The sequence below is a fragment of the Falco biarmicus genome, chromosome 4 (assembly GCF_023638135.1).
Source record: "Falco biarmicus isolate bFalBia1 chromosome 4, bFalBia1.pri, whole genome shotgun sequence".
Lineage (NCBI taxonomy): Eukaryota > Metazoa > Chordata > Aves > Falconiformes > Falconidae > Falco > Falco biarmicus.
This window is the reverse complement of record NC_079291.1, coordinates 15,609,172-15,628,027: the sequence shown is the minus strand read 5'-3', so window position 1 is coordinate 15,628,027 and position 18,856 is coordinate 15,609,172. Positions and strand designations below refer to the sequence as shown.

The following is an 18,856-nucleotide window of genomic DNA, read 5'->3' as shown; positions in this document are numbered from 1 at the left end:
TATATCTTGAAATACTGTTTGTGCTGCTCCTGTTGTTCCTGTCAGTTTAGTGGCATTTTGTGTTTCCTGTTGTTGCCTCATTGACCCATGTGGACAAGAAAATGTTGGAAAATGGTACTGCTGACTACATAAATGACTACTAAATAAAAAATTAGGTAAACTGAAGAGCAGTGTTTCTTTTTCATACCCTCATTTCTACTTCTCTTGTAATGTATAACTTGCAATTAAAAGAGAAGAAAAAAAAATTCTGAATTTGTGGCTTCATAAATTGATGTCACTTGTGAAGTGAGTTTTCAGCTCGTTGTCTGATTGTGCCCCTCTTACTCAACCAGTGTAAAGGTTTGTGGTCCAGTTAGAAGCAGCAATGACTAAGAACAGTCTGAATTTGAATGGCTAGTGAGTTTTTTGACTCTTATCAGAAGTGGATTGTATTATTTCTCCTGTAAAACTTCTATGTTGGTTGTATTTTGCTTTGTGTGTTTCAGTGTGTTTATCAGAAATCCTGCTTTCCATACTGTGTAATACTGATACAGTCTTTTATCAGGGCTCTGTTTTAAAAACTACCGACACTGCAATTGTTTCTTCAGTCTCTTCTTAGCATTGCTTAATACAAGTCAGTTTTTGGAGGTCATCAATACAAACAAAAAAGACAACTGACACATAAGAGTCTGGGAAAATGAGCAAGGATGAAGTTTTTTTACCAGCTGGAAAAGACAATCTTAACAAATTTCTTGAACGGCTACATCAAATTCTTTCAAAAAGCATAGTCTCTCTCTTCTCCCTCTTTCCACAAGTTGCTAAGGTAAGGCTAGGCTTACTGTGTTTCCTCATCTGCTTCATTCTTGTCAAGCACTGCCAACACATCGTAGCTCTCTGAACTTGGCCTAGGCTTCCTGCTGAATGTCCTTGAGCATATAATGCAGTTTTGACAGTGTTTAACCAGGCCAAGAGCTGAAGTCTTTCCCTTTGATACAGAATGATCTGCAAATAGTATTGAGGCCCTGGAAGTCAGAGCTAAGCTTGCTGCCATTTGGTGGAGTTTTTGAGCTTTGCTCTGTTTATGCACTTTTCTTATTAGGCATTTAAATTCGTATTACAATGATACGTATAAGTTTCTCTATCTGGTAGACAAAATGCAGTTATTTTGTGCAGTTCACAATGTGTGTAGCCGGAGAGTTGGGAGTAAAATTGAAATTTCTGACTTCCATTTATATGATTTATTTTGTGGATATGCTTTCATCACATTTTTAGTGGTTTTGTTTTTCAGTTTATCATTCTAAGAAAATGTAGTAATTGCTCTTTTAAAGAGTGTCCAGTGACAATTTTTTTGATGCTTCTCATGCTTGTGCAGTAGCTGGTTGTCCTATTTTCACAGCTATACTGGTACTATGTACAGTCTGTATGCTGCCTGCCTGCCCTGATTTCAGCTAGGGTAATTTTTTTCCTAGCAGCTGGTGCAGTGCTGTGTTTTGGATTTAGGATGAGAATAATGTTGGTAACACACTGATGTTTTTGTTGTTGCTGAGCAGTGCTTATACTAAGTCAAGGACTTTCCAGTTTCTCAGGCCCTGCCAGCGAGAAGGCTGGAGGGGCACAAGAAGCTGGGAGGGGACGCAGCCAGGACAGCCGACCTGAAGTAGCCATAGGGGTACTCGTTACTCTGTGATGTCATGTTCAGTATATAAACTGGGGCGAAAGCTGGCCAGGGGCTGCTGCTCAGGAACTGGCTAGGCATCGGTTGGTGAGTGGCGAGCAAATTCACTGTGCATCACCTGTTTTGTGCATTCAAATTCTATTATTATTATTATCATCATCATTATTTTCTTCCTTTTCTTTCCCATTAAACTGTCTTTATCTCAGCCCGTGGGTTTTCCCACTTGTACTCTTCCAATTCTCTCCCCCATCCCGCTGGGGAGGGGAATGAGCGAGCAGCTGTGTGGGGCTTAATTGCCAGCTGGGGTTAAACCACAGCGCTGGCTCAAGTACATGCACAGCTGGGTCTGTTCACGAGTGAAATTTTTCTTATAGATGCTTTTTTCCCCCCAGAATTTGGCTTATATTGTGCCTCAGATCTTGTTTAAGTTAGAAGAGCTGGATTTTCAAATAAACATTGTAGTTAAGCAACAATTAGGAAGGGGAATTATTTGATATTAAACTTCCAAGTCAAAAAATGGAGGCCCGTCTTCTGAGAAAAATGATACATAGTGCACTTTGATTGGTTGGGTGTGACATGTTTTCAGAAATAATCGCTTTTCCCTCCCAGAATTTGTGGTAGACACTTCCTAAACTGCTGTATCACATGTACAGCATCTAAACACCCAAGCTTTCCGTGCAGAATTCAAAATGGATCCATTGAGAAGTACGCTTTTCATATCTACAATTTATTATTGCTGGTAGTTCCTTGTAACTGTAATGCTTTTCTAATGCACCACTGCTGAAATACTGCCCTGAAACCTGGGACATTTTCTTCCAACGAAACTACCATTTTCTCCATGGTAGCATTGTCTCATAAACCAGTGCAGAAGCGTGCGTTCTACAGAAGTCATTGACGGAATTGGTGCTTAGTTTTTTAAGCTAGGTTTCTTCTTAAAAAGGGTCTCTGAAACTTGAGGAATTCTAAGTGAAGTTTCCTAATGAAGTTGATGTCTTCATTTGCACCACACAACCCTTAAGACATCAGGTTTAATAGTGGTATTGTTTGGAGTATGCACTGAAGAGTATTTCAGCCAGGGCTGTGTATGATAACGATGAAGTGTTAGTCTTCTGCTATAATGTTTGTATATAGAGGAAAGAATTTGTGCTAAAGACAAAAGATATTTATTGGTTATAATTAAATAGCAAATAGTCTTGTCAAACACATACTTAGTGTTAGGAAATTTCTGTTGAATAATGAATTTAATGAAAGTACTTTAGGAAAAATATCTTGCACAGAACCTATGGCTCTTTAACATCCTGTCACATATACATTACAAAAATTGCAAACTGCTGCAGATGAGCCTTTGTGTCTGATTCATGACTTTACGGTTACAGTTTTTTTTCCAGAAATATTGCCCTGATGCTGTTACTTGTGCAGTAGCTTTCCTCCTCTGCCTAATAATCCTATAAGGGTCTTCTCTTGTTTTTAAAATTATTTGCTTTAGTACATACAGAGGAGCAGAATTAGTCAGTTGGAATAGTTTGGTGATTTTACAGATAAAAATAAACCCTAAAACTTTCATTCTATATGATGACAAAAGGCAGGTTTATGACCATGTGATCTTTTTAGCTGTCTCAGCAGGAGAGGGTATATAAGAAGAAAAAGAAAAGCTTTGTCTTGCATATGTGCCATTTTGTTCTTTAAAAGCAACACCATAATCATGACATAAGTGCATTTGTTGTCATGGACTTTACAAATAGTGCAGTGGAATTAGAGGATCCTGTGAAGTTGTCTTCTCCATATTGATATATGGATGCAGCTGGATTGTGTGGAAAAAAGCTCTACTGCTTAGTCTCTTCTGGTTAGTGGGAACCCATTTCTAATGGAACTGCAGAACTATCTTCCAGGGCTGGTTGCCGTGGGGCAGATATGTGTGCATGAAGGACATTAATTGATACAGACTTTGTGGCCATAAAAATATATTTTCATGATTGTGGTATTCTATCAGAGGTCTTGCTGGTCTTTGTTCTGGGGAAAAAGAAAAAAAAATAGTGAAGGTCTGTAGAATGTGTGAACACGTGCAGATGAGTTCTGATTTTACTCTCTTTGTTATAGATGGTGAACCAGAACCTGTGGATGGAAAAATTATGTTCAGGAAACCAGCCAAACGTTCATCAGAGAAGTTTTTGGACTTCAATGTAAGTTCAAGTAAGAAGATGAAAGAGGCAAAGAAAACTAAGAGAGAAGCAGCTACTCAGAGTACAGCTAAGCAAATAAAAAATAGCAGTCTTCTCTCATTTGATGATGAGGAAAATGATGATTAGGAGTTGTGATTTTTTTTATATATATTTTAATTACTCTTCTAGGGATCTGAGTAAGATTGAAGGTTTTCCTAGAAAATGAAGCATGATATCTGAGTCTTCTCTTACTTTGTTATAGTCCAACAAGAGAAACATAATATAAAACTAGCAAGAGCTAAGTCTTTGCAGTTTAGATGGAACTGTACAAACAGTATGTCATGTCTTTATTTTAAAAGAGAATTTAACCATGTATGTAAAAGCTATTTGAGGTCACAAATGAGTAGCAAAATATACGTGTACATGTCCATTCTATATAAATTTTCAATCAATACATTTTAAAATGTCCTCCATTACAAAAAATGTATTTCCTCTCTATATACTGGCCTTAGTTGACAGTTGTGTGTTTTTACTTGTTACTGTTGGCTTGACATTCAGGAGAGAGAAACCCGATTGCTGTGAAATACAGTTTGAAGTTTTCTGTCTCATAGCTTAACAGAAGTTTGCACAACTTTTGCATATGTGGTTTGGCAGATGGGCTCTGCAAAGAGCTATTGCAGTAAGCGAGCCTGCAGTTGCTAAAATCACGTAGTCTTAATCCTGTCTTTGGTGAATGCAGTCTAAGAAGCATCAAATTCATTTGAATTGATTGTGCTAGGAAGATATTAAAATTTTGGTTATAGTTGATGCAAAAGTAAGATGTCTAAATCCTTGGAGATTGTGCACTTTGTTTATCACACTGATGGGCTCAGTGTTTGGTGGTGGGTTGGTTTTCTTTAAAGTACATTTGTTCCACTTGGCTACCTATGTGTTCATAATTATTTGGGATCTCAAACAGCTTATTATTAAAAAATGCATTTCATTTTTAAGCGGTGGAAAAGCATTATTTTGGTTTTCTTCAAGTAGGAAATTGTAAACAGAAAATTTAAGTTAAGAAATGTTATAGTTGTGATACAAAGTTTTAAATTTTTTCAGTTGCCTATGTATAGTACACTGGAAGTGACCGTTTTTGTACCATTTATGTAACAGGATGTGCTGGAATTGAAAATAACACTGAGAGCTGGTGGGAGTGGGGAGAACAAGGTGGTGGAAATGGGACTAGTGACTTTTAAATTATTTGGAATTATGGTGTGTTCTTTAACCATACATAAGAAAGACCTGAGACTGCTACAGAATTACAGGGTATGAGGCAATGAAACCAGTTCTTCTGCTGTGTGACAGGACATGCAAAATTATTTGGGCTGTAAAGCTTCATTGAGGAGCAAATTTGAAGTTGCTGTGTGAAACAGCTGGTTTTAGTTTGTTAATCTGGTATTAAGCAATAAATTATGTTTTATTTAAGTTGTCCAAAGATATTTTAATGAAAATTTCAGTACATAAAATGGGATTTTTTTGGTCACCTGATAATGAAGCCGCTTGTGACTGCTACCTGTCTCTTGTCTGTACCAAGTTCCTGCAGCATGGGATCATAGGCAAGTTCGCATACTATTTCACAGTAATTGTGTGAGTGTGTGTTACCCTGATTTTGAAAATGAATAGGTCTGTGGTCCTTTCAGAAAATTTAAACCAGACCTATAAATGGATATTAAAGTCTTGTAGCACTGGTCTGATACTAGAACTGCCAGAGAGGTGCAGTGTGACCACCTGATTATTCCCATGAGGATGTTACATTTGTAAATGCATGATTTGCCTGTATTCTGCATATATAAAAAAGGAAATCAAATGTAGGAAGAAGAAATACAGAATCAAATACTGCCAGGGAGTAATCTTTCCATTTATTTTGTATACTTAAAACTTCTTTCAATTCATTAAAAAAAACTTATATATACACTTGAGAGAGATCTTGCAGCATTATGGTATACTGAAGGAATATTTGGGCATATTTCAACAACTGAGTAAATGCTCTGACCTGCTGAGACTCATCTGAAAGAATGGATTAACAATTGACTGCTTAAACTTTTCTGGTTCTCTTAGTCAGCATAAAAATATACTTGCTTTACATTTTTCTTGCACAGCCCGAAAGCTTCTTCACTTTAGCTGAGGCAGTTTAGGAGACATGGCTATCAAGAGATAAATGCTTGCCAAGGATCAGAGGGATTTGGATTTACCTTAAAATTAGAGAGGGCCTCCCAAATATGCAGCTTATTTGGCACGTTCAAAATAAGATTGAGGTCTTGTCTGAATCTGTTTAGTAGCTGCATTTAAACAAAAAATACTATTTCTAGTGAAAGACTTGGAAGAGTGAAGTCCAGTTAACACAGGGTTACCTCAGAATACTGGGTGCAGTACTTTTGCTTAATCATGCTCCTTGCCCTACAACTTTATGACAAATGTCTGGAATGCAAATAAATTAGTTGGGTTTATTTGGAATATAATGAGAGGTATGTTGTTCTTCAGGCAGCACAGCAGGGGAAAGAAAGGTGGATACGGAAACCCAGTTTCTTTCCTTTGTTCCGACTGTGATTTGTAGTGTTCTGACCAGGAGGAGACCTTTGTATGCATTGCATTTCACTCCCAGTTCACCTAAGAATAACTAATTGGATATATTTCTTAAGAGGTGTGAGTGATGCACAAAAGCATTTTAGTCAAGTAGTCATTTGAAAATTCAGTGTTCTTAATGTGACACACCAGGAAAATCACACACGCCATCAACTCACCGTGAAACCTGTGACTCAAGAGAACAATTACTTGTTCATTTAGGAAAGAAATGTGAAACTGTCTTAAGCAATCGCCTGCCTGAAGCAGTGAGCCATGGAAAAATAATAACTGCAAGAACTTTATAATAAAGGGGAAGCTAAAGTTAGTACATGGAACATGGGACTAGGACTGGAATGGACAACTCTCCTGGCTTTTTCTTTCTCTCTTCCCTGCCCCCACCCCCAGTTCTTTTCCTCTCCTGTTGTGGGGGCTGTATATATGTGTGTGGGGGGGGGGGTTGTGGAGCTTGCTCAGCTAAGCATGAGAGAAACTCTGTGGAGAAGCAAGGTGAAAGTAACAGAGGCTTGTTACCTACTATGGGAAATCTTGTGCAGTTTTTATGAAAATCTTTGCAATTTCTCAGTTCATTAAGACTCCAAAACATTTATCAATGATGGTGTTAGCACATGTTCTTAGCTGAACAGTAAGCTGAAACAAACCTGGTGAACTGTAGTAGAATTGCAGCAGTGGATGCTTATCGTGGAGGCTTTTTACATTGCAAAGGTGCTTGGTTGTCATCAGGAAAGGTGAGATGTTCTGTCACCTTTCTTTTAGAAGAAATAGGATCTTTCCCTAAATGATAGGAACAAAGGTGAATTGTCAAGATTGCTTCATTATGAGATAGAAATTGCAAAGACAAGGGACAGAATGGGCAAGAAAATGCATGTGTGGGTAGATGCCCCAGGAATTTCCTACCCTTGGTTGTATTTCTAGCCTGTCTGGTAGAGTTAATTTTTTTTCTTAAATAAAAACAAATTTGTTGTATTGCAAATGTTCATTTAATTAGCCTAAACAGGAAGGGATGAGTCAGAATTCTATTCTGATAGTTTTTGTGTCCGGCACTTTCCAGGAAATATCATTTGGAGGATCAAAAGCTGTGTTTTGCAGACACTGAGCACAAGAAGCCTGTATTTAGCTGTTTTAATTACACATTTTTTAAGTTTCATCACAGGACTTTATGTCTTCTTTTACTGTGCTTCAGTATATAATCCTGTTAAAAAGCACAGATTTATAATGAAACAGGAAGCAGCAGTGTCATCGTTTCAGCTGATTGTTTTCCTTGTGCTGTAGTGTATTAACTAAGTAATGCTTCACTTGGCTGTGTAGAGCCAATTGCATTCTCAAGGACGTCAGGCATGCCTGAAGATGAGTCATTACCTTTGGTACAGCACAAAAAGTATGATATGCAGTCTCAGCAAGTGTTTGTCCATTGAAGTTGGTCAATAACCTATAGCACTCTGTCCTGGCAAGATGCCATAAATCAATCCTTTGTGCATTCGGCAGACAGAAAGGCTGGTGTATCAGCTGCCTCTTCAGTATCATCCCTTTATTCCCATTGCTAGAGCAAGGTGTTCATCTGCAAAGAGGTTTTTTGTGTTGTATACCTCCCCTTCCGCCCCACTGCCCTGAGAGTATTCCAGACGCAGCAGTTGCATGGGTAGCTATTAAAACCAGGGGAGAGACACCACAGGGTTTTACGTGAGTGACTGCAGCCTCCTATAGACTTTGTCAAGATTTTGAGAACCTATACAATCTCAGAGTCAGCCCCTGCAAAGTAATTTCCTCCTGGGGAAAATGGATGGGAACGGTAAGGAAAATTACACAAGACAATTTTACAGTGTTTACCCCGCTATCACTTCTTATTTGTTGTTGGAGGTAAAGCAACAGCTGGCAAAAGCAGTTTTTCTTCTATCAGGAGATGTAAAGCGGCTTTGGTGCCATTCCAGTCCATATGGCAAAGGATTCCTTTTCCTAGACTCCCATGGCAGTCCTCAGTGCAATGCCTGATTAGTTAAGGCCATGGGCAAGAGGGAACTACCTTGTAATAGGCAGAAGTTATTAGAGGAAGGTGTTGTCAAGCCTCTGTGGGGTAACGGTGATCACTGCGCACTTCTAGTTTTGATGTCATGAAAGAGTTGTTCCCTTAGGGACAATACAGTAACAACGAACTTTAAAAGGGCAGATTATAAAACTATGAGGAAAATGGTTAACAGCAGGCTGAAGGGCAAAGAGAAATACTTAAAAACCATAGAGATCTGCCTGGAGGCTATTTAAGAACGTTGTATTAGAGGCACAGATGGTTTGTATACCTCTGAGCAAAAACATAGCGTATGAGGAAGAATGAAACTCACAGGGTTACGTGGGAGAAAAGCGTGAGTATAGAAAGGTTGAAAACATCCTTTAAAGATGACGACTGTCTGAATGACAGACTAGGAAATGCTATCAGGAGAGTGGAAGAAGCTGGAAAGTGTCAATGCTAAGGAAAAGACTATAGCAGCTGCTGACTTGGGATCCTCAGGATGAAACACTAAAAGAAGTTGTTCTAATAATGTCCTGAGCACTTTGCCTTTGAAAACTTGGCTACTCCAAATGAGACTTTACCAGAAAAACAAGCATGCTTTTAAATCAGAGTTAGCTAGCACAAGCCAAAATCTCAATAAAGCCAAAGCATCTGCAGATTTAATATGTGACTTGGCCAAATTCAAGAGTAAAGGAGCCCCTTCAAGTGTAGTTTCTTTATATTAGGACATTGATTTCACCTTGTGTTAGATTCGGTGCCAAAAATGATGGTTTCAATCTTTGCCAAAGAAGGTAGAGATAAAAAAAATAAAATCAAACATTCCTAAAACCTCTTAATTTTAGTAAAATCAAGAACACCTACATTTGTTCCAGTACGGCTTTGGACTGAGAGGAAGACTTATCTGAGAAGGGTGTAGTGAGGTTTGCAGAGCTTTTTTACACCAATGTGTAATTGGACAGATGTGGAATTTTGTTGTCATTTACCTGAGAACAGGAACACACTGATTAGAAATAAAAGGGGAAGATCTCAACTATCACAGATCTGATGATGTGTAAGTGTCCTTTTGAAATCAGTGAAAGTTATTTTCTGTTTTAAAACCAAGGAAAGGCAGAGGAAGGTTGGAACAACTATTTTGGCGATAAAAACTTGATGCATACAGCCTCAGTGGGACTAGAGCCCTGGCATCAAGGCTGTTTTATTCTGCCCTGTTAAATTGAAACAAACAATTCAGCTGCCTGAGTCTCTTCTCCTGTGACATGCCAACCATCTTGAGAGAAGAGATTAAGCATTGTTCTGATCAGTGCTGCAGCAGCAGCAGCAGTTCTATAATTGAAGAGCTGTATAAAATCTATGGAGCACTGAGAAAAGCTTAAATCAATTTTATGATTTTCATAAATTATTGCAGGCAGACTATGTTTGTGTAGAAAGCCAGTGACATTTGAGCTGTCTATCCAATGGACAAGAACATTCAGAATAGGGATTTTCAAAGGCATCTGTGGGAATTACGTGTTTGAGTTTGATGGGAGTTAGAAGACTTGTTTCTTTGAGCTACTTAGTATTCCACTATTAAGTTTTAATCCTGCCAAAGTGTTTTAAATACTTGGTAAAACTCAAAATTAGTGGGGGGTCAAATACAGAGCAATTTTAAAGTTTCAGTTAAATGCTTAATGTGCTTATAAACTAGTGGGTGGGTAACTTGTAATTCTATTTCAGGTGAAAAAGTACTTGAAGAGTTAAACATTTTCTTACCATAGTGTATTTTCGGCTTGTTGTTTAGGCCCCGTTACTGTGAGGAACCTTGTTGTGTCTCTGCTTGAGGCTGTACCTGCAAATTACTCCAGCTGCTACAGGGAAGGATCTGCCTGTAGAGCAGAAAGAGAAACAATACCTGGTGCCTCATAGCACATTTCAAGATTATATATTAAGACAAATACAATTCCATACATTACAGATATGACTAGAGATTGAACTTGCCTTTCAGACAACTAACCAAGGTGGAGCTGATAAGATACGGTTCCCATTTCATCCTAATTTGGGTGTTATTGGTGATTGAAGGAGCCTTCCACTCACTGGGCATTATGCCCATCAGGATACAGATAGGTTGGAGACTTTTAATCTTGTCAGGATGCCTCTGAGCTACAATATTCGGTGTTTAATTTTCTGTATTTTAAACTGCTCCAACTCTAAAACGAAATCATTGTGTTTCAGATTATTGCAGACTGCATATGCTAAATGTGGTACTAATGGGAAGAACCGTTGCTGAATTCATGTGTACTGGATGGGCAGCTTGGGCTGGGTTATTTTCTGATGTTACTCCGTTGCTCTCAGTGAAATGACGTCAATAGGTACATGAGCTCCTTACTAAACCTGAACAAAGCAGTCCGAGGCAAATAGGTTTAAATTCAAAGAAGTCAAGCATTGAGCACTCCAGGATCTTGCCACTGAATTCCTATAGCCGGCAATATACAAAAATGATGGGAGGGACTGACTCAATGGTCATTATTCTGCAGGAAGGGATCTGTGACTGCTGTGAATTAAAAAGCGAACACAGGCCATGGTGTGGAGGAAAGCTAATGCAGTTTTGGCTCTATAAATGATGTGTCATGGAGAAGAAATGTGAAGTAATCTTACCCTACTTACTGTCTGCTTCAGACCTTAGCTGGAGTAATGTGTCTACTTTTGTGCACTATACTTCAAAAAAGAAAGATGTAGACCAATTGGAAAGTCCAACAGAAAGTAGTGGTATTGATCAGAAGTCTGGAAAACATGACCTGTGAGGACAGATTGAAAGAAGTGGGTTTATACATCTAGAGAAAGGAGATGCAGGCGAGGGAATAAGAATGTGATACCAGTCTTCAGATATGTAAAGCTTGCTGCAAAGAGGAAAGTAATAAATTGTTCTCTGTGTCCACTGGGAATACAAAAAGAACTAATGGATTTAAATTGCAGCAAAGGAGATTTAAGGAACACATTAGGACAGGCTTTCTAGCTGTAACAGTAGTGAAGTACTGAAACAGATTGCCCGGGGAGGTTGTGGGATCTTCATTGCCAGACATTTTTAAGAACAGGTTAGACAAACATCTGTCAGGAATGATTTGGGTATAATTGATCCTGCCTTAGGGCAGAGGGCTGGACTAGATGACCTCGCAAGATCCCTTCCAGCCCTGTTTTCTGTGGTTCTCTCATTAGGAAGGCTGAGTGATATTCCTAGGACCTTACCATTCCTTTTAAAAGGAAAAACATGCTATAGCAATGCCAAGAGTCAGATTTAAACTGACAATATCTGGGAAAATTTAAAGCTTAAGGTTGATATCCCACCCTTAATTATTAACACTTGAATGCATTTAGTACAGTTGGACTTGTTCACGGGCTAAATACTTGGAGGTTACGCAACTGTGAGTCTTTTATGACCAGACTGTGATCTTTTTAATAGCCTGGGATTCTGTTTCTTCTAATGTGTATTAATCTCACATATTGCAACTTCCATTTTGTCATTTGAGTGAGTAGCTGGCAGTGGTCTTTAGCATCTAACATAGTCCACGTGGGGTCACTCTCGCATGCCATCACACATTTGGCCATGTGCTGTGCTTCCAGTCACGCCAAAGCTCGTTCTTCCACTCCAATTTATCATGATGCTGGTGCTCAGCTTCATTATGTGGCTGCGTTTAAATCACTAATACCGCTGTTAATGTGCTTTGTACCCTCCTCCTCATTCTCAGACACTGGATATTCCTCCTGCTGCTTTCTGCTCACATGTTCTTTTATTCCTGTTGATAAATTCCATTTTCATCTGTCTTTTGCTGCTTTCCCTTCAATATGTGCTTGTGTTGCAAACTGTGGTTCAGCAGTTTAGCAATTGGATTGCATCCAAATATTACCAAATGCCACATCTTTTAATATCAGGCAGAGCAGCTTGAATTTTCTTCCTTGGAGCACTGTAAGACACGCTGGCATGTTTTCTGTGCAAATGCCCAAAAAAAGTAGTTTTAACAAAAGATGGGGGTGTGTGAAGCAAGCTGAAATGTCTGCATTCCCAGAATTTTATTTTTTCCCTGATTTCAGGTTTTAGTTCATGACCCAGCTGCTGATTTATGTAACTCAGTGGAACTATGCCAGTTTTGAGCAGCCAGGAATTTGGCACTGTCACTTTTGTGACTGGTAGTACCTTGGTGTTCAGCAGCGTGACCCCTTATGTTTTTCTCCCCAAATGCCATGTCTGCCCATTGATGATCACAGTATTGCCAAGGCCTCAGGTTCTAAAAAAAATGATGTGCAACCGTTAAGTAGGGATATAATAGATATACATTCGCAGACGTGTGTGTATATATATATATGTATGTATGTATGTATGTATTATATATTCAATTTTAGTTTGAATTTGGCCCTTCAGCAGTTACGGCTTTTTGAGCTTTTCTCTACAGCTACATGGAGAATGGAAACTAAAGTAAAAAATAAAGACAAAAACAGAATAAAGCTGGGCTTTTCACATAATTGCATAATGCTTCCAGAAGCTGAGACTTGAAAAAATTCAACATATACCATGAAATCTGGAAACATTATGGCTGGATATTTGGCCATTAAATTGTTTTACAGCATTTAGCAGAGGGAAGGATGCTATCAGTTGTTTTTCAAAATGGTGAACGGCTCATCAGGATGCTGCAAGACACCTTTTGTTCTACGTATCCGCTATTTCCTTGTAACAGGCTGACCATATTCACAGAAGCTGTGGGTACTGCATGTGGTTTGCCATAGAGGACTTCCCTTGATCACTGTGGGCTTTGGATCAGTCGAGTAGCTTTTGCCATGTTTGCTCATCTATTTCACTCAAGATTTGTCCTTCACATGTTTTGGAGAGAGAGAGAGAGAGAGACAAACAACGCGGATGCTCTGGTGCGGCCAGATCACAGCTACCTTCCTTGTCTTTGCTGCGCGTTCTTTGTGTGTATTTCCCAGCTTCTGCTGTGGTTGTGTATGTGGCGGATAAAGTGCGTCTCCAGGTCAGTGCTCCAGACGCGCTGTGCACCTGTGTGACCCCTGAGTTTCAACTTAAGATACATTGGCTCAGCACAGGTTTTTGTCTGAGGGCAGTTTTCCCCCATGTCACCTGTTTCTACTTTGTGCTTTGCCTTGCTCAGAACACTCGACTTCCCTCCCCCGTGGGTAGTCTGTGGCAAGGGATCACATGACCTTGAAATGCAATTTCATTTTGCCTACTGGTTAATGCTGAGATTTAGAGGAAGGTAAACCTTGTTATCCAGACACTGCAATGGGGATAATTTTCTGCTCTTGTCACGTTTCCTGCATAAGGCTGCTTCTTAATGTCTTGTTTTCCCATATTGGCAGTTCGCCATATACCATAGCATGAGGAGAATAAACCTTTTTCCTACCATTTTTGTGTCTAACTTGCCTATTTACATATGGTGGTCATTTTTTTGGATTGCTAGTCCCCCAGTGCATTTTCCTTGTACCTCTTGGGCCATTTGCCATTGAGTACTTCTTACCTCCTAGAACCCCGGCACTGAGGCTAACATGTCACCCAGCAAATCCTCCCTGCAGGGAAGGAAGGGGCCTGTTCACTGCACCTCCCGAGCAGAACCAGCGTGAGCATTTGCCATGTGAGACTGTTTCTCACATTCAGTGAGTTAAGGTGTTTGCATCTTATCGCATCTCTGCCAGCCTCCTGTGTTGCCCTCTTTTGCCCTCAGCTTTGGGTTGTCACAGGCAGAGGCCAAAAGTGCCTGTGAATGGCACTCCACCATTCCTGCAGCTCCTCTGCACCTCTGAGGAGTTCAGAGAGTCCATGGTGGCAGCAACAGCAGCTGGATTTGGGTTTTGAGTGAGTTAAGAGGCTTTTATGTGTGATGCTAACTTTCTTACGGCACCTTTCACTACCTCAGAGCCTGTGTGGGATCTAATAAGCAAGTGCTTTTATCTCAGGTGTTGGCTTTTGTGTAGTCATTCGGTATCACATGCACAAATATATACCCATGGATCTCATTGAGCTGTGTGGTTTAGAAAGCCAGTTCCTGGGTGATGGGTTTGAAGGGACAACACTGCTGTATTACGAGTTTATACAGCACCTACCCCAGAGGAGCCCTAATCTGTGCTACAGACTCTGGGGTGCTACTTTAGTACAAAAAATAATAGTAATTTGTAAATGAATCGGGGAGATTTAAAAATCAATTTTCTTCAGTAAACACCAATTATTGAAATGGTTGGTTATCGCTGAGGACTGGGCGTGTAAAATGCTTAAAGATACAGAATTGGTTTCTATAAACATTTAATTCTTTTATCAATAATTTTTATAAGCAGGCTTCTTTCTACACTCTCCCTTTTGCAAAAACTCTCCCCTCTGTTATATACTGAGCTTATTTGCCTCCTGGATAGTTGCAGATTTGTTGGTATACAAATTAATTTTGTTATTGACTAGAATGAACATTTGGAGAATAAGAATGCCATTGCTATTCATACCTAAAGGTAATCAATACAGGAACAGAGGAATAAATGTTTTCTAACTGAGTAAGCATCCTCTCTAGCCTTATTTCCTTCTCCTGAAACCCACAGGACTGTAGCCTAGCTGCCGTACATGTGAACAGAGCGGTGAGAGGCAACAGCATTTAGATCTTGTAACCAAAGAAGGATCACGAGAGAAACTTCTCTCCTGGTCTTGGCTCTTGCCATGCTGCAGCTCAGCAGTCACTCACTCTGCCAACCCATACCTACTCTTTGACTTGCAGTGGCAATAATTATTTGTCCATCATCAATTTATTACCTGAGAAACAGTGAAGAAATCAATCCTTACGTGAAGCAGTTTGTCATCTGCTTGGGCACGGCAGACAGCAGTCTGTGCCTGCAGTGTTTGAGTGAGAAGATGCGAGGGGATATTACAACAGTGTGACTTGCGTCCACCTGGGATCTGGCTGTGAAATTAGTATTATTAGCTAATTTAAATTAGAAATTAGTGTTCTTAGAAATACTAAATTAGAAATTAGTATTATTATTCGTCAAAAGCGAAGGAAAGGGGAAAGAATAGCAAAAAGTGGCGGGGTTTGCTCTGTTCTTGGCCTGTTCTGCTGGCCAGTACCAGCTACTCCAGACCGACTGCTGGTGCCGTTTGTGGTGGTTCCAGGAGATTTGCGCTCGCGTGTAGCCAGGTTCTGCCTTAATGTACGCCTGAAATCAGTCAGGGGCTAACAGAACGGCAGAGCTAAATTTTGCAGAGCTTCAACCAGCTGGGCCTTTGACAGGGTTTGCCGGGGAAGCGCCGAGTGCGAGGGCGGCGCTGCCGGTGCCCGTCCGCCTCAGGCCGCGCCCCGCCGTGCCGAAGCGATCAGGGGGCTCGCTGGGGCCTCGTCCCCTCGGCTCTGTCGGCGGAGCGGGCCCCGCGCTTGCCGGCTGCTCCAGCCAGCCCGCTTCCACCCACCGAGGCGCTCTCCCGGCCCGGGTCGCTGCCGGGGCGCCGCGGGCCGTGCGGCTGCAGCGCGGCGGCTGGCCGGCAGGTGGCGGCCGCGCCTCAGGCAGCGGCGCGGCGCGGCGCGGGGCGGGGCGGGGCGGGGCGGGGCGGGCGGCGCGGCGGGCCCTGCCCGCGGTCCCGGGGGCCAGCGCCGGCCCTGCCGTTGCGCACGGGCCCCGCCGCCTGGCGCTGCAGGAGCGCGGCTGGGCGCGGAGCGGAGCGGAGCCTGCGCCCGCGCCCCGCCGCCCTCCCCGCCCGCCCTTTCATCGCGGCAGGGGGCCCGGCCGGGCGGCAGCGCCGTTTGCCTTGGGGCTGTCAGCAGGAGAGCTGGGTGGGCAGAGATGGGGTTTGGGTTGGTTAGGGTTTGTTACTATTACTGTTTTCCTTATTCCCCCCCCGCCTTCCCTTTTTTCCTCTTTCCCTTCTCCCTCTCCTGCGTACCTAGCGTAGCACCTGCTGCTGGGGTTTAGATTTCTTGCGGGGTGAGCGAGGGACAGAGTAGTGCGAGGGCCAGGCGCGGAGCCGGCCGGCGGTGCGAGCTGTGCTTGCTGGGCAGCCGGCGGGGGGGCGGCCCCGCGGGCACCTGCCGCTCCCCGGTGGCCGCCGGACCCTCCCGCTGGCCGCGGGTCCCCCTCTGTGCCCCCCGCAGCCGTGTTGGCCCCTGCCGTGCGCTGTGCCACCGTGGGCCGGCTGGACTGCGGGCCCGGGGGCCCTGCGGAGTGTCGGGGCCTCGCAGGGAGGGTGAGGATGGGGATGGGGGCAGGGATGAGGCACACCGGGGCTTGCGTGCTGCTCTGGCCGTGAGCCACCACAACCCAGGGCTAGAGGCCTAGCGGGTGGGCAATTGGCTGGGAACGGGTGGGAGACTGACTGCAAGGTGTATGGGGGACTGCTTGCGGGGCACCCCAAAAAAACACCAAAAATAGGGCTTAGCAAGACAGCCTTAAAATTAAATGAAGAGAAAACATAGTGGGAAAGATTCCCCTTTACGCTGTGGGGTAGTGGTTATGGGCTGTGCCTTGCAATCACTATACACAGAGGTGGAAGTTCAGTTATGTGAGAAGTCTCGGCTGGGTTCAGTGGCAGCCTCCGTAACAGCCCCCCGGGGTGCGGGGGAGGCAGAGCCCAATTCCGTGTGCGGCTGTTGAAACTTCAGCGTCATCAGTGTCTGAATCTTGCGATTTCTCTGCGATGTGGTTGGCTCTATTTGCAGCGCCTGACCTGCCATCTATTCACATTATTTATCACTTATCCCCCAGCGCAGAAGTGCCCAGAACTTTATTAAGCAAAACAAACTAGGAGTTTAATATTTAAGCTGAAGTGCAATCTGTAATGCAAAAGGAGAGGCCCTAGTAAGGTGCAATTTCTAATATGTCATATGGTGCAGAAGAGTTCAGTTCAATTAACTAATATTTGTGGAACTGCAGAGTAAATTGTCCAACTACTGGGTGTTTGATACAGGGCTATTTAATCATTAGACCTTGTATACTTACACTAAACCTGTATGCATAGGCAATGTCTTAGAAAGGCACTGTGTGCTGGACACATAAAAGTCATTCTGGAGGTGAGTTAGGTTTTCTGATATCTCTGAATCTGACCTGCTACAGGAATAGGATCCACGCACACATCAGATGATGGAACTTGCACAAGATGATATGGAACAGGAGCTCATTTAAATGTATCTGCCATTTGGTGGCTGCCTGACTACTCACAGCTGCTCCCGAGTGCCAGTCTCCTTTTTGAAATGAGGATGGTAAGACAGCTGGCCTTTTAAAAACATGATGAAACCCGCTGATGAGCATGCATTTTCACATCCCATTTTCTCTTTGTTTTGTAATTGCATTTTTAAATAGAAGTGGGCAACAACGGCGATTTTGAGCTAAACCCTTGGGGTTGTGGACTTAGGTGGGAAGCTGGTCCTGTGTCCACAAGGTCCACCTTTCTTTCTTAAAATACCAGTTCCGTAACCCTGAATGGTTTTTGGAGATCTCTGTAGACTTAACTGTATAAAACCAGGGGGTGAACAAGCCATTTTGTTTCTCTAGCAAATACACACATCTCTATTATTAAACATGAACATCTGAAGTCAAGCATCAAAATTCTTATTTGGCATCTGAATATCTATTCTCTGTACTCTCACCTTTTTTTAGGTTGTAGCTTTTTAGCTTTCTTAGGCAGAGACCAGTCCTTTCTCCATGACAACTTCCAACTTCTCAGCAGGGTACAACAGTGCAGGGTGTGAGGAAGGTAAAGCAGACCATCTCACCTGCACTGGGGTTCATTTGCTGCAGCAGAGCAATTTCTTTAAGCACCATCTCTCTTGAGGTTTTTTTGAGGCATTGAAGCACAGATTCCCCAGCCCCATAGTTGGCTGCTATGCTCCTGCTGATGTGGTTCTGCAAAGACAACAGTGAGACACATACCAAAGAGCGGGGAGGAGGGGGGGAGAAACATGATCTTGTCCTTAAACACCTTTATTCCATCCCACCTTCAATTCCCTGCACTGGGAAGTGTCATTTCTGTACAGGCTGGCTGGGAGGGAGGGAGGGAGACAGCAGTAAGCCGGACACCAAAGCAGCAGAGCCATCACTGCTCATTATTACTCAAGAAGAATAGATCCAGTGGGAAGAGCTATGCTGTTGCCACTGAAGCTGTGCAGGCCAGGGATGATGCCATGGCCGCGGCACTGGGATCTCGCTTAAAGCTCTCCTCTCTCTTCCATCCTGGGGGACTGCTCACCTTGCTGGCAACCTCCAGTTGGACGTCTCTATAGCCCCGGTGACGACAGGGGACTCCTAAGTGCAAATTATTACAAATACATGGGTATAAATACATATTAAGAATTACAGAAAGTAATGCTACTGACAATTAAATTGGCAACCCCATCTGCGGTGCAGCTGACCAGGGTTAGTTTCACTTCATTTCGGCAGCTGTGTCCACACTGTCTTGTGGTGAAACTTAAGTTCCCCTTT

The 18,856-nt window shown here is 42.4% G+C and overlaps 1 protein-coding gene across 11 annotated transcripts in view; it reads left to right on the top strand.

Annotated features, from left to right (window-relative positions):
• The window catches only part of KIAA1143 (KIAA1143 ortholog), a 67,488-nt gene that overhangs the window by 6,007 nt on the left and 42,625 nt on the right, over window positions 1–18,856 (top strand). For 7 of the 11 annotated variants that reach the window (XR_008821327.1, XM_056335385.1, XM_056335384.1 and 4 more), the window contains exon 3: window positions 3,752–3,834. Coding sequence is in view for 10 of the 11 variants with exons in the window: in XM_056335385.1 (XP_056191360.1) it covers window positions 3,752–3,834 (83 nt within the window). In the remaining variant the exon portion in view is untranslated. Of the gene's footprint in view, window positions 1–3,751; window positions 5,764–10,208; window positions 12,964–13,134; window positions 13,821–13,939; window positions 14,051–18,856 lie in introns of those variants that run through there. The other 4 variants (XM_056335387.1, XM_056335388.1, XM_056335393.1 and 1 more) reach the window with 4 other exon arrangements.